Consider the following 16,379-nt stretch of genomic DNA (forward strand, 5'->3'; position numbering starts at 1 on the left):
ATCTGATATCCCCCCTAAGAGGGATGAACTAACCTTGGGTTTCGTCGATGATGACTTCATGTAGGTGTCGAAGATGTGGATGCTCAATATTGATGTAGATCATTCGGAGCAATCCTTCGGAATGAGTTGCACTTTCAATACCTACACGGGTTAGTCCCATAAGGAACAAACAAGGATATCCATAGACATAGAGTGATGTTCACATGAGATGATGTCCATGAACGCATTAGGTTACCTTGTCCCTTGTCTTACCAACAAGAGGGTTCGTGACTCCTTGAACTAGTGCAAGATATGGAAGTTGTTTGCACTCGTCCTTGCCCAAATGATAAGAGTGAAGTATGTTGGCGGAGTCACCCTCAAGAACTCTCTAGTTCTTCTTCTTAGGGATCCACACCATCTTGATGGGAATCCTTGGAGTTGTACTCGTACTTGATGAAGTGGAAATTGATGTAGTCTTGGGAACCCACTTGACCAAGGCTTTAGGAGCTTCTTCAAATGCATCAATTTCCTCTTGAAGCTTGTCCTTGCCTTTTAGCTTGTGGTCTTGTGGTCAGCTTGTGTTCCTTGGAAAGAAGTAGGATCATACTTCTCTTGTTGAAGAACAAACTTTGTCTTGGGGTATTGATCTTCTTCCCACTCAACTCCATTGGCATTGAACTTTCGTTCAAAACCAACACTTTGATTCTTCCGGTGTCTTCCTTGCTTGCGTACAATTTCCTCAAATTGCTACTTCTGGCAAGACTCTTGTAAACACCTTTCTCTATAATTCCCTTCAATAAGATATTTTCTTGCTCAAGTGTAACTTGGCTAAGAGAATCATTAATGGAATCAAGAGAACTACTAGAAGCAACAACATTGGATTTAGCATGATTGTTGTTACTACTAGAGGAAGAATCTTTCTTGTTCTTATTGCTAGATTTAACTTGTGTCATGTAAGTAGACAAGAGTAAACGCTTAGCAATGTAAGAAGAACTTTTCTTGAGAAGATCGTCATTTATTGCTTTTAAGAACTCATGCTCTTGCTCAAGGTTGAGCTTTTCAAAGCGTAGCTTCTCATGAGTCTTTAAAAGTTCTCGATGATCTTCCAAGGTAGTTTCATGAGCTAACTTAAGAGTGTTTAGTTCTTTAGTTAGACGCTCAATCTTCTCCTTATCATTGTCATTCGTTTTATCTTGATTATCACGATTAATAGCAAGTTCATCATAGTTCTTATAACTAGAGTTGTCAACAAGTAAATCATCATCTCCTAGCAAATCATCTTCATCACTATTGAAATCAACATACTCGGGTGTATTACCTTTGGACCTTTAGCCATGAAGCATCTTTCAATTCCTTCATTTGGTGAGTCAAATATGTCATAGGAGTTGGTTGACACAAGTGCTAGACCGGCAACACCTTCATCTTGAGTATATTCGGAGTCGGAGTGATAACTTCTTTCGGAGTGATGGTCGGAGTCGGAGCCGGATACCCATTCACCAACATGAGCTTGATGTCTTCTTTTTGTGTAGCTCTTTGATGATTTGTCTTTCCTCTCTGAATCCTTGCTTCTCCGAGAGGGTCTTCGTTCATAACGATCATCTCTACTCCTTCTCTCTCTCGGTGGTGATTCTTCTCCTCTACTTCTTCTTTTGGGAGAATCTTCTCTTCTTTTGTAGGGAGCCGTACACTCATTGGAGTAGTGTCGGGTCTTCCACAATTGTAGGAATTTCATTCATGACCTGAAGATCTTTTGTTATTGTAGGACCTTGACTTGGAACTTCTTTCCTTGCTTCTACTCTTGTAGAACTTGTTGAAGTTCTTTACCATTAGGCTCAATTATTCATTGAAGGTTTGTTTCTCACTTGATGATGTGGGAGCATCACATGAGGCTTTGTAAGCACCGCTTGACTTGTTGTGAAGCTCTTCCTTATCCTTGAGTGACATCTCATGAGAAACAATTCTTCCAATGACTTCTGTTGGCTTGAGGTCTTTGTAATTGGGCATCATTTGTATCAATGTGCACACGGTATCATATTTTCCATCCAAGGCTCTTAGGATCTTCTTGATGATGAATTTATCGGTCATCTCTTCACTTCCTAAGCCGGCAATCTCATTTGTGATGAGAGCAAGCCTAGAGTACATTTCAGCGACACCTTCACCATCCTTCATTTTGAACTTGTCAAGTTGACTTTGAAGCACATCCAATTTGGATTCCTTGACAGAGTCGGTACCTTCGTGCATATCAATCAAAGTATCCCAAATTTATTTTGCATTCTCAAGACGGCTGATTTTGTTGAATTCTTCGGGGCACAATCCGTTGAAGAGAATATCACAAGCTTGAGCGTTGTATTGTAGCATCTTCAACTCTTCTGCGGTAGCTTCACGGTTCGGTTCTCTCCCATCAAAGAATTCACCTTGCAAGCCAATACACACAATGGCCCAAGCGGCGGGGTTATGTCCAAGAATATGCATTTTCATATTATGCTTCCAACTAGCAAAATTAGTACCATCAAAGTAAGGACCTCTACGGTGGTAATTTCCCTCGCTAGACGCCATACTCTCCTAGGTTGTGAAACCAAGGCTGTGATCACCAAAAGCTATGAAAATCAAAGCAAATGGAGACCAAAGCTCTGATACCAATTATAGGATCGAAAGTATGTCTAGAGGGGGTGCTTAGACTACTTGACCAAATAAAAATCTAGCCTTTTCCCAATTTTAAGTCTTGGCAGATTTTAGCAACTTAGCACAAATCAAGTAATCAACCTACACATGCAATTCTAAGAGTATAGCAGCAGAATGTAAAACAATTGCATATGAAGGTAAAGGGAGGAGTTTGAAGGGAGCAAACGCAATGTAGACACGGAGATTTTTTATCCGTGGTTCCGATAGGTGGTGCTATTGTACATCCACGTTGATGGAGACTTCAACCCACGAAGGGTAACGGTTGCGCAAGTCCACGGAGGGCTCCACCCACGAAGGGTCCACGAAGAAGCAACCTTGTCTATCCCACCATGGCCATTGCCCACAAAGGACTTGCCTCACTAGGGTAGATCTTCACGAAGTAGGTGATCTCCTTGCTCGTACAAACTCCTTGGTTCAACTCCACAATCTTGACGGAGGCTCCCAAGTAACACCTAGCCAATCTAGGAGACACCACTCTCCAAAAGGTAATAGACGGTGTGTTGATGATGAACTCCTTGCTCTTGTGCTTCAAATGATAGTCTCCCCAACACTCAGCTCTCTCTCATAGGATTGGATTTGGTAGAAAGATGATTTGAGTGGAAATCAACTTGGGAAAGGTTAGAGATCAAGATTTATGTGGTTGGAATGGAATATCTTGACCTCAACACAACTGTAGGTGGTTCTCTCTCAAAAAATATATGTTGGAAGTGTTGGCATGTTCTGATGGCTCTCTCCACGAATGAAGAGTGGGTGGAGGGGTATATATAGCCTCCACACAAAATCTAACTGTTACACACAAATCACCAAACTTGATGGGACCGAATTAGAAAACTCGGTCGGACCGATTTGGTTCATAATGTGACCGTTAGGCATATCGGTGGGACCGATATGTCAACTCGGTGGGACCGATATCATTAGGGTTAGGGCATAACGTAATCTCGGTTGGACCGATTACACAAACTCGGTGGGACCGATTTTGGTAATAGACAAACAGAGAGTTGGTCAGGCAAACTCGGTGGGACCGATTCGCTCGTCTCGGTGGGACCAAAGCGTTACGAAAAGGAAACATAGAGTTTGCATTGCAGACTCGGTGGGACCGATCGCTCATCTCGGTTAGACCGAAACGTTACGAAGGGAAACAGAGAGTTTGCAATCCCATCTCGGTGAGACGAGATCCCTATCGGTGTGACCGAAGTGACTATGGTTTGTGGCAGTGGCTATGTCAAGAGAACTCGGTGGCGCCGGATACAAAGTTTCGGTGGGGCCGAGTTTGACTTTTGGTTTGGGACATATGTGGATATGAGAAAGTAGTTGAGGGTTTTTGAAGCATATCACTAAGCATTTTGAGCAAGAAACTCATTAAGCAACACCTCACCCCCTTTTGATAGTATTGGCTTTTCCTATGGACTCAATGTGATCTTGGATCACTAAAAATAAAATGTAGAGTCTTGTGCTTTGATCTTGGAGCCAATCTTTGTCCTTAGCATTTTCAGGGGTACACTTTCTAATCCATGCCATGCCAATCATTGAGCTTTCCTGAAATATTTATCTTGAAATAGTGTTATCTCAATGAGCTATATGTTGTTAATCATTACCAAAACCACCCAGGGATAGTTGCACTTTCACACCTGAGTGTCACTGACCGGTGGACCCCATGGGCCAAGCTGACCCCATTGGCTGGTTTGACCAGTCAACGGTGCTGACTGGAGCTCCAATCACTGACTGGTGGGCCCCTCTAAAACTAATTAGGTCAATTTAATTAGTCATTAACATGTGGGCCCTAGCGGTTAATTAACTTTTTTGTTAAAATTAAACCCTTGTTAACCCTTCTATCAATGACATGTGGGACCCAGTGGTCAGGTTTGACCTAGACCAGCTGGGCTGACTGCTGACGTTATGCTGACACATTAAATTGATTTTTGAATTAATAATAATTTTAGAAAATACTTAAATCTTTGAAAAAAATCATATTAAATAATCTATAAGTCAGATGAAAATAATTTTTATATGAAAGGTTCTCGGAAAAAGATAACGAATCCAAATATGCAATTCGTTCGTCTGTCACATGCCTCTAGCATGATGAACATGGATCCTTCCCCTTTGATTCATCTGTCCGAAAAATGCCAAACGCTGGGAAAACATGTAGTACCGTGTTAGGTCACCCCTAGCACTGCATATTGTCATGTCATGCATCATGATGCATATTGTTTGCATTATATTTATTGTTTCTTCCCCCTCTTCACTCCGTTAGACGTCGAGACCGGCGCTGCTGCCGAGTACGACTACACTCCTGACGTTCAGCCACTCTCAGCAGAGCTTACACGCAAGCAAAACCCCCTTGATTATTCCTATACCGCTCATTTCCTTCTCTCTCTCTTGCTTGCATTAGATTTTGCAACTGTAATTGTATGATCTTATTCTAATGCATAGCATGATTTTGTAACCTGCTATTGTTACCTTACTTGCTTATCCTATATGCTTAGTATAGGTTGGTTAGTGATCCACCAATGACCCCTCACCTTGTCCCTATTGCCCTTGCTTTATGACCGATGACTCGATCAACGTGATCGACACCCTGAGCCCGACACATCACATCACACCCCCTTAGTTGTACGACACTGCAGGGTTACTATCGAGTGCCGAGGGTGATACCTCGTATAACACTTCCGATGAGATCTCTGTAGTGTAGTTAATCGGTCATGATCTACAGATGGTGATTTCTCCTTCACCACCTCCGATAACGACTCTGTCATGCAATGCATCAAGAGTGAACCCCGATGGTGATTCCTCCAAGTTCACCTTGACAGTTACATGAAGTGGAATCCATCGAGGGTGATTCCTCGGATTCCCCCTTGGTGTTATGGACACACGGTTACTTTGACTTTACCCTAGAACCATGATGAAATCAGGTCGGCCCTGAGGGGTACCCACGAGTGATGTGAAGTCAGGTTGACCTGGAGCGTACCCACGAGATAACTACATGGCACGACCGAGCATTAGCCCTAGCCGTAAGTCTGTGAGACGGGGCGACGGGACCACATATCATGGGTCATTGGTCGTTACCGCGCGCTCCCAAGACACTTACGGTTTGGATATGTGATCCGAGCAGGCCTCTGGCCTTTTCGCACTGACCACCACGCGGGAATAAGTATGGGCACTCGGCGTCGTACGATTCTCCAAAAGCTCTTCGGGCGTCAGCGACTGAGCGGCGCACGCCCGGTTGGACGGTAACCACCTGCGCTTGTATAAGGGCTTGGGTCTGCTCCAGGCCGCGTACGCAACGTGCAAGAGTGCAAATGGCGATGGAGACCCAAGACCCCTGCGTGCTTAGGATGTAGACCGGCGTGCTGGCCTCTTTATTGAGCCTAGGTAGGACTACGACATGTCGATCAGCCGAGGCCGGGCATGACCCAAGAAAGTGTGTTCGGCCGGAGTTAATCGAGCATGTTGAGTAAGTTTGTGCACCCCTGGAAGGAAGTTAATCTATTCGAATAGTCGTGTCCACGGTAACAGACGCTCAGAGTTGTATCCCGATCTATACAACTAGAACTGGATATCAGAGATGTGAAATGAATATGATGGTTTCAAGATTGCTTTCTCGCAGGGAGTCGAGAAAGGATCTCTGGGCGATACTACAACATACTTATTACTTATGTTATGTTACTCTACTATCTTCTGATGCTGCAAGATGCTTCAAGATGCTAGTCTTCAATAACCTAGGCTTTCCCTACTCTTCTGGCATTTCTGCAGTTCAATCCAAAGATATAGCCCCATTCCTTTGATACCGATGCATACTTAGCATAGATCTGATGTAAGTCTTGCAAGTACTTTGGATGAGTACTCATGGTTGCTTTGCTACTTCTTTTCCCCTATACTCGATTGCTACGATCAGATGACGGATCCCAGAAGCCCGATGCCACTACTACTACCTCGAGGGTGCCTACTACTACGTGGAGGCCGACGACGACCAGGAGTAGTTAGGAGGCTCCTAGGCAAGAGGCCTTGCCTTTTCAATCGTTGTTGATGTTGGTGCTAGCCTTCTTAAGACAGACTTGTTTACCTTATGTATGTATCCAGATATTGTTACTTCCCCTGACTCATTTGTATTCGAGCTTATGTATTCGAGCCCTCGAGACTACTGACTTGTAATATAAAGATTGTATGACTTTATTTTGGTTTTAGAATTATGTTTTGATATCTTTCCGTGAGTCTTTGATTTTGATTGTGCACATTTACATGTATGATTAGTGCACGATTAAGTTAGGGCGTCACAACCATCCGACGTCTCGTGTGTGACGGACGAGCTCAGGGAATAGTGCTGTGGCGGACGATGGGCCGAGGAGCCTGTCCTGACCGGCGTGGGGCGGCACATACCCGACATGAGGAGGGCGTGCGCCTTGGCGGATGATGGACTCCTTGTCGTTGCCTAAACTTTCTAAAGCAAGGGAACGACTTGTCGACCGTGCGCTCTTCCGACTTGGGATTGAGTAGGGTGCAGGTGAGCGGCGGCGGCCGGGGAGCGAAGAGTCTGGCCGGCGACGTGAACCCAAGCTTCGACAGCTTGCCGTTTCCCTCTGTGTTCATCGCCGCTTCGGCGAATCGTCTCCTCTTTCTCCGCTGCCGTGGCGCCGGTGCCCACCACCTGTTCGACGGGATGCCTGAGACGCGCACCGACAGGAAGCAAAAGGAAGCGGACGCGGAGGACCACGTCAGCGCACTCCCGGACGCGATCCTCGAGCAGGTGCTGTCGCTCCTCCCCGCCCACGAGGCCGTGCGTTCGTGCGTGCTCTCGCGCCGCTGGCGCGTGCTCTGGAAGTCCGTGACCGACCTGCGCATCACCGACGCCGGCAGCTGGAGCAGCGCCGCCAAGTTCAACAGGTTCGTCAACTTCATGCTGCTCTTGCGCCCCGCCTGGAGCCTGCGCGAGGTCGAGCTCTGCACGTTTCCGGCGCAACATGCTCGACCCTTTCCCTTTGTCCACGCCAAGGAGCCGGTCCGGTAAGTCGAGGAGTGGATTGGGCACGCTGTCGTGTGCGACGTTCAGGTGCTCAGGGTCCTTGTCAGCCCAACAACCGAACCGCTGCGGCTCGTCGCCGTGCCTCTGATCTCCCGGTGCTTGACGACCCTGCAGCTTCAGTGTGTAGAGCTGGACGATGATGCCTTGGATTTCTCGAGCTGTCCTGTGTTGGAGGATCTAAAGATGAGCTTATGCATAATTTCTGCTCAGAGGATGTCATCGCACTCGCTGAAGCACCTCTGCGTCGCTGAATGTAGCATTGCACCGGATTTCCGCACACGGATTTCTACCCCGGGTCTTGTTTCGCTGCGCCTGAGTGTTCAGTGCTGGCGGGCTCCTTTGCTGGAAAACATGCCATTACTAGAAACAGCATTTGTCAAACTTAGCTCCCTCCCACTAGATCATCGATGGTTTGGCTACCATGGAGATAGCAGTTCTAATCATCCTGACGGCAGTGGAAAGTGTGTGCTTCTTAGCGGTTTGACCAATGCTACTCATTTGGAGTTGGAAGCTGCAGATGGAGTGGTATGTTTACATTCCTTCCTTATTAATTCCTGGCCTTATTCGCCATTCACTATTGCGCAGCATTTGTATGTGTGCCATTACTTTGTTGGTGCCTCCAGTTCTGTTCTTAAAGTTACTATACTACTATTTCAGTAAACATATTCCTGAAAGTTGGTTAACTTTCATGGGGAGGGAAGGGCTCCCCACCTGTATCTTAGATATGAATGAAACCGTTACTTGTTCTTTATTTTTGCAGCATATTTTCAAGCTAGACTTGGCATGCTGCCCTATATTCAACAAGTTAAAGACCTTGCTACTCAATGAGTCGGTTGTTGGTCGTAACTTTTGTGCACTACTTTGCTTTCTTCACCATACACCAGTTTTAGAGAAGCTCATTATTCTCCTGCATGAGGTGCGTGCATTCTAATCTCATAGTTGATGTGTTACCAAACTTATGATGCACGGTTGATTGACCTAAAGATAGTTTTGTCGGCTGTAGGATCAAAAGCCTATGATGAATATGGAAGAAAGTCACCTTCAATCTCTACGCCTTAAAACTGTCGAATTCAGATGCACAAAGGTTGATGAAAGTGGTTCACATTTGTTCAAAGATGCTGACTCTTGATAACTTCAGTATCCAGAAGAACGAACACTAATATTCCATTCCATGTAAGTTAAATATGGATATTTTGGCATGCTTATTTTTATAACATTGTATCTGTTTATATTAGTCACAAAGCAATGACTGAAGAAGTCAATAACTAGGAGTTATGTTTTGACATTTTAGCATTGGTTAAGAAAATGGTAATTATGCATTCATTTTGTAGCAACTATTATCCAAAACAGTACTAGAGATGTATCAAAACGAATCATCATTTATGCACAAGATCATATTATGTATCAAATTATTTCACACATGTGAAGGCCGTCAGCAGTTTATCACTATTGGGATGGTCCTACTCTTTTAGCATTGTTTCTTAAAATGGAAAATTTAATTCATTTCGTAACAGCTCATATGTTGTGCTCTTACAAAATTTATGTTTTTCTTAAACAAGCAAAATTTATGTTTATATTGTTATAGCTAGAATTAGGATATCTGATTGGTTGAGAAAGAACTGGGTTATGTAGGGGTAAACAGTACGAATTTAATCTGATTTATTCTCAGAAATGAAACCTAGTGTGATTTTATGTTTGGCAGCAACATACCTGAAATTATTTATGTCATAGGTTCTGTTCGTAATTTGGATAATAGATGTTAAATTGTGTGTGTAACAGCTCTCTTGAATCTGCAAATTATATCTACTATTTGGCTGTTGCCTTGAAATACACATCAAAATTCAAAATAAAGAAGCGATTCTACCTTGCTGCCTAGCAAAACGAGTGTGACATTGTAGATGCATAAAGGTATTGATTTTATTCTTTTTTTTTGAGTTTACAGTATGTTAGAAGATAAAGCTTAACAATATTTTCATGTTGATATGATGTTTGAGTTGAAGTACTTGATCCTTACATCAATCAGGAACTGATAGCGCTCAGAAGCTATTACAAATATCTCTAAAATGTAATATGCATTCCGGATTTCCGGTGCAGGGTGGTGCCTATGTAGCTGGTGCTCCCATAGTCAATCATTTGGATTTTCTGTTTTCTTCTCCTACGTACTTACACATCTATCAAATTCACCGGTCCTTATCTTGGTGCCCACTTGATCTTCCACCTTTTCTCAACTTGGTACTTTTTTTCGAGAAAACGCAAGAGAGCTTGCATTTCATTGCTTTGGAAAGAAAGAGGGTTTTAGTTACAATCCTCCAAGGAGGGAATTACAGTGCCCAAAGGCACATCAGTGAGCGTCCCAAGTTTGCGGTACGATGGCTCGTAGCCCTAGGGCGCCGGCTCTGGCCCAGAGGGCGGCCTTGTCCTTGATCTTCGTGAGCAGGTCGGTCGCCGAGGACCGTCCTCTGTCGAAGACGCAGTCGTTACGATGCTTCCAGATCATCCATGGGACGAGGAGGGTCGCGGAGGCGAGGCCCTTGCGCATGGGTTTGGGGGTGTGCTGCCGCATCGTGTACCACCAGTCGTTGAGAGAGGTCTCGCTGTCAGGCGGGGCACAGGGGAGCCGGAGCCAATGCAGCACCTCGTACCAGATCTGCCGGGCAAAGGGGCAAGCTAGGATGAGGTGGTGCATGGTCTCGGGGGTCTGGTCGCAAAGGGGGCATCGCGCGGGGTGGGCCGCGGCGGGCGAGCCAGTGGAAGAATCGGACGCGCGGGGGTGCCCAGTTCTTCCATGTGAGCTTCCAAGCGTCGCAGCCCGTGGAGCCATTGAAGGTGGCGATGTAGGCCGGGGTGCATGGACAGGGGTGCATGGAAGATGGAAGTTAGCTATGCACGTGCCAAAAGCCCAAAACCATCACTAGGTTTCAAGATCTTATGGGTTTCAACTCTAGCCTATCCCAACTTGTTTGGGAACAAAAGGCTTTTTTTGCGAATGAGAATAAAAGGCTTTGTTGTTGTTGCCAACTGCAAATGTCATCAGGAAATTCCAAAAATAGTATTTTGTTTTAAATATCTAATACTCTGCTGACTGGTACCGGGAGAGAACCTAGTGCAATTTGATCTTCATCGAGAATATAAAAGTTTTGCAGTTCTTCGTGTTGGTGCTTCTAGTACACGGCTTTATTTCTGCTTGAAGTTACTAACTAATGGGTTGTTCCAGATTTGTAGTTCTACTTCAAGTCATTATTGGTTTGTTCACCCAGACGACCGTATCATGTGCCACTTCTCTCTTCTCAGTCCTTATTACTGGAGGAAATCAACACATCTTCACTAGAGACAAGATTTGTATACTAAGATTCCGCTTGAGGTGCTCTTTTGATGGCTGTGATGTAGGGAAAATTGGTAGGATGTGATATTAGTATTTTGGTTAAACTCCTTTATAATAATCCGAACAATTCCAGTTTTCCCAAAGCAAGGTCATGTTAGCAAGTTTGTATAGGCTTACTTTCTGGTTATATTATCAGAACTTACCGTGCTCTTGTCATCTTTTTACAGGGTTCAGTTTTGCGACAGATTAGGGATTATGATGATGGGTCAACCAGCTAGCTCTCAATTATCAAGAAGTATATTGTCTTGGTTTGCAGGAACCTCACTGCATGTTCATGCTCATAGAAATGGAGCTTTAAACTGATTATACTGGCTACTTAGATATAAATATACTGATATAGTTCAACCTGGCATAACAACAATCCTTACTCCGTTACTCGTAGCCTTCATGTAACTTGTGGCGACTTTGAGAATTGGTTGAGTATGTGAGAGAAACTGAGTCGTCCAAAGTTGTAGAACTTTCTGATTTGCCTGCTTGTCAATTCATGCTTGTTTGATTTGCACTTGCAAGTAAAAGTTCTTGGCCTTTTTTTGAAAGCATAATCCATCTTTTTTAAGCTGCGATCAAGGTTACGTCAGATAACTCAGTAGAGGAATCAACCCACTATAGGAGGCTCTTCTATCCATTCACAGGTAATAGAAAATCTAGCCATCCGAGCAAGTTCATGAGCGAAAGTATTCACTTCCCTATGGCAATGTTTGAATGTTTCTTGCACAAAATCACATGCTAAGTTAAGTGGTAACAAGCATGGCGCTCAGGACCCGTTGGCTCTGGTTCAGCAAAACCGACGGGCACGTGCTTGGACTGGTCTCGACCTCCAGTTCTCTGCTGAGGAGCAGGCCTTCTTTTTCGCCAGCACCCACACGTCCATTGGGAACAGCCACAACACCAAATTTTGGGAGGACCGGTGGATCAATGGACGCTCCGTTCGCGAGATTGCGCCCTTGCTGCACGCGTGCATCCTAAAACGGCGAAGGAAGAATAGGACGGTCGCTGAGCAGGGCCTGCAGGCCCATCTCTGGGCAGGCGACATCCACGGCATCCTGGGCGTTCACGAGATCGGCCAGTACTTGTTGCTTTGGCGACTCCTCAAGGGTATTGCCCTCTCCGCCGAGCCTGACAAGCTGATTTGGAAGTGGACTGAGGCCGGCACCTACACTGCTAAATCCGCCTACCTCGCATCCGTCCACGGATCAATCGCCTGCAACCATTGGAAGCTCACTTGGAAGAGTTGGGCGCCGCCGAAAGTGAAGTTCTTTCTCTGGCTTGCCAGCCTTGACCGCTGCTGGACGGCTGACCGCCTTGATCGACATGGGCTTCAGCACCACACGGCGTGCCCCTTGTGCGACCAGGCCCCGGAGACGATGCAGCACCTCCTGCTAGCCTGCCCCTTCTCGCGGCAGGTCTGGCACGAGATCCTTTCCTGGATGCGCATGACCTGCCGAGCGCCGGCCAATGACATCTCCCTACTCGATTGGTGGCTCAACGCTAGGCAAGACACCTCCCAGCTGATGCGCAAGGGGCTTGCATCCGCGACGCTTCTGACATCCTGGATGATTTGGAAACACTGAAACGACTGCATCTTCGACCGCGTGCAACCGTCCGTTCACGCCTTAGTGAGTAGGATCAAGGCCGAAGCCAGGCTCTGGGCCACTGCTGGCCTTAGAGTCGTGCTGCCCACCTCATGAGATGTGCACTAGCATCTACTTTCTTTGTGAAACCGCCTTCTAGGAGGATTGTAATTACAAACTCTCTCTTTTCAATGGAATGAAACGCATGGATCTCCTGTGTTTTCTCGAAAAAAAGTTAAGTGGTAACAATCGTCGAAGATAGCAGATGCCGTTTCTGGGGATCGACCTCATTCTTTCATCGTTTTCAGCGGGACTCTGCTAAAGAAAGGATAAACAGAAGACCAATGGCTTCAGCATATATAACGCCTGGCCCCGTTCTATCTGCTTGTGACCTGCGACGATCATCTCTCCATTGTTGTCATGTATCACAGCTTTGACTGATGCATGTGATAGGTTTGCATCAAAGGCGGCATGGACGTTTAGCTTTACCTCGCACAGACATAGTCGAAACTTCGGACTTTAGAAATAAGACGTGGGGAGTAAGAATAGGTAGAGACATTTTTATCTGTTGTCGTTACTCGTTAGAGCACGGCTGAATACATAAAATTCTTTCAGGCTGTGTTCAGTTGAGAGGGATTTGAAGGGGGTTTGGCAGGGATTGAAGAGGATTTAATCCCGAGATACGGCCCGGCATGATCTACTGATAATGTCATCCATGGCAAGTAGCGTCCATATCTCTTTTGACTTTTTTACAGCGGACGGGCGTGCGCTTCACACACTCTTCTCCTGGATCGCAGTTCGGACATTGAGGTGTCACTTTAATGTGTCTCCTTGATTCAGAGAACAACACGGAAGTGTGTACGCCAGTGAAAAAAAAGGTTGTTCCGTTGCTTTGGAAGTGAACAGGTTCCGACTCGTCTTCGAGACCGCGACCGACTCCACCTCAGACTATGTGTATGTGGAGCTCGCTCTACATATATGCGAACGCGCGTGCTACGTTCTTTCTCCACGCATTTCTTTCGTCGCAATTGATTGAAAAATCACGATCTCTCTCTCTCGTTCTGGAATCAAGAACCAGCCATGGATATGGGCGCCAACTCGCTGCCGTCGCCGTCGTGCCCCGACGGCAGGAAGCGGCGCGTGTGCTACTACTACGACCCGGGCATCTGCAACGTCGACTACGGCGAGCGACACTTCATGGTGCCCCGCCGCGTCGCGATGGCCCACTCCCTCGTCGCCTCCTACGGCCTCCTCAACCACATGACTCGCCTCCGCACCAGGCCCGCCAGGCCGGAGGAGCTCCTCGCGTTCCACGACCAGAAATACGTCGACCTCCTCGGCAGGCTCACCCCCGCCGCGTACATCAGCGACGGCGATCTCCGGCGGACGGCCGAGGAGCATGGCATCGGCCCAGTGCGCCGCCTGGTCGACGGCGCCTGCACGAACGACAACCCCGTCATCGACGGCCTCATGGGGTACTGCCTGAGCTACGCCGGCGGGTCGCTGGCCGCGGCGCGCGCGCTCTGCGGGGGCGACCACGACGTCGCCATCAACTGGTCCGGCGGCATGCACCACGCGTGCCGGGGCCACGCCAACGGCTTCTGCTACGTCAACGACATCGTGCTGGCCATCAAGCAGCTGCTCGGCCGCTTCCGGCGGGTGCTGTACGTGGACATCGACGCGCACCACGGGGACGGCGTGGAGAAGGCCTTCGCGGGCTCCAACCAGGTGATGACGCTGTCCTTCCACCAGTACCAAACCGATTTCTTCCCCGGCACCGGGAGCATCGACGACGTCGGCGAGGGGGCCGGCAGGTACCACGCCCTCAACGTGCCGCTCAAGGCGGGCATGGACGACCAGGGGTACCATGAGCTGTTCAAGCCGATCGTCGGCAAGGCCATGCAGGTGTTCCAGCCGGACGCCGTGGTGCTGCAGTGCGGCGCCGACTCGCTCTCCGGCGACCGGCTCGCTGGCCTCGAGCTGTCGGTGGGCGGCCACGCCGAGTGCGTCAGGTACCTGCGGGGATTCAACGCGCCGCTGCTCCTCCTCGGCGGCGGCGGCTACACCATCAACCACGTCGCCTCCTGCTGGTGCTACGAGGTACGTACGCACATGCATGCATGAACTCACTCGTGATTGATCAAAGTAACACTAGCTAGCTCTATCTAATGGCAAACGAGCAATCTCTAACTTAATTCGTCTGTTGCATCCATTCCATACAGACGGCGGTGGCCGTGGGCAAGGAAGACGAGATCGCCGACGAGATACCACACCATCCGTACGATCACTACTACAGGAGCCAGGGTTACAAGCTCCAGTATCGCACGGAGGCGGCCGGCAGCCGCAGCAGCGGGGAGAATAAGGACGCGGCCGCCATTAGGGTGAAAGCCCTGGAGCACCTCTCGGCGATCAACTGCGCGCCGAGCATACAGTTCCACGAGCCATGCGGCGCGGCGGCCCAAGGCATGGACGTCGACGAGCTCTGCCACCACGACGACGATGAAGAAGAAGACCCCATGGTGAGGCTGCACCGGCTTTGCGACAACGTGGACCTCGCCAGGTTTTTTGTTGAATTGGGCCGGAAGAGACTGTCGTCGCAAAAATGCTAGACGTACAAACAGATACTGGTTTTGCTATATCTCAGCTAGCTGAGAAATACTTTGGTTTCATTCAATTCCTAGACCGTTCGATCAGAAAACTCTTCACCATTCGTGAAGCAGCGCCGCGCTCAGCTTCTGTAGCGATGGCTAGTCCGGCTCGTTTCTCATTTTGTTTTTCTCGGTTGTCTAGTAAGGCCTGTGTCACGTGTTATGTTTTCTTGCTATCCAAACCCACTTGTAGTATTAGGCAAATTCTATTTGGCGCTGTAGGCGCCTGTTACTTTGTACTCCCTCCGTTCCTAAATATTCTTTTTTAGAGGTTTTAAATAGACTACCACATATGGATGTGTATAGAATTATAAACATATTTTAGAGTATAGATTCACTCATTTTGCTTCGTATGTAGTCACTTGCTGAAATCTCTAGAAAGACAAATATTTAGAAACGGAGGGAGTATTTTGCAAACAGGCGCCTGCAGCGCCCCAAGCTGGGCCGGCCCCTATATTTTCTGCAAACTCGCAAAAAAATGTTTTGCGATCGGCTTTCAAACCGACCTCGTGTTCGAAGTGAATGGCACTAGCCATTCAGCCATCCCAACCGGTTGTGAAATATATTCATTTTGCTGTTTTTATTTCCTTCTGCAATCATGGTTTTTCTCATTCGGTTTTTCATTTCTTCCTTGGTTTTTCTTCAAAATCGATGAACCTTTTCCCAAAACCCATGAACTTTTGTTCAAATTCATGAACAATTTTTCAAAATCGATGGATTTTTTTTAAAAATGGATGAACTATTTTGCAAATTTAATGATCTTTTTTTAAATTCGATGAACTTATTTCAAATTCAATGATTTTTTTTCAAAAAATTGATGAACCTTTTTACTTCAGTGTACTATTTTTCAAATTGATCAACCTTTTTTTTAAAATTTTGATGATTTTTTTTCCAAAATAGATGAATTGTCTTAATTTTTTGTGAACTTTTCTTAAAATGGATGAGTTTTTTCAAATTTTTTGTGAACTTTTCTTAAAAATTGATGAGCTTTTTTCAAAACCTATGAACTTTTCAAGTGATTTTTAAATTTAATTTAACGTTTTATTAAAAGCAATAACTAGTACTGTTTTCTGTTAGCGGACACCCAAGACGTGCTTGGT

The 16,379-nt window shown here is 46.6% G+C and overlaps 1 protein-coding gene, 1 non-coding gene and 1 pseudogene across 2 annotated transcripts; 2 read left to right on the forward strand and 1 right to left on the reverse strand.

Annotated features, from left to right (window-relative positions):
- Nucleotides 1-7,040: 7,040 nt before the first annotated feature.
- Nucleotides 7,041-11,562, forward strand: LOC125550922 (putative F-box/FBD/LRR-repeat protein At2g05300). The gene is made up of 3 exons (XR_015600436.1): nucleotides 7,041-8,203; nucleotides 8,439-8,594; nucleotides 8,682-11,562. It is a non-coding gene; the product is annotated as a putative F-box/FBD/LRR-repeat protein At2g05300 (transcript).
- On the reverse strand, nucleotides 10,020-10,542 carry LOC147974956 (uncharacterized; annotated as a pseudogene).
- Nucleotides 11,563-13,711: 2,149 nt separating the features above from the next.
- Nucleotides 13,712-15,240, forward strand: LOC125554645 (histone deacetylase 19-like). The gene is made up of 2 exons (XM_048718137.1): nucleotides 13,712-14,731; nucleotides 14,854-15,240. The coding sequence occupies exons 1-2, from the start codon at nucleotides 13,712-13,714 to the stop codon at nucleotides 15,238-15,240; spliced, it is 1,407 nt and encodes a 468-aa protein (XP_048574094.1).
- The last annotated feature ends 1,139 nt before the right edge of the window (nucleotides 15,241-16,379 follow it).

Source organism: Triticum urartu, chromosome 4A (genome assembly GCF_056163025.1).
Source record: "Triticum urartu cultivar PI428250 chromosome 4A, HENAU_Tu73, whole genome shotgun sequence".
Taxonomy (NCBI): Eukaryota; Viridiplantae; Streptophyta; class Magnoliopsida; order Poales; family Poaceae; genus Triticum; species Triticum urartu.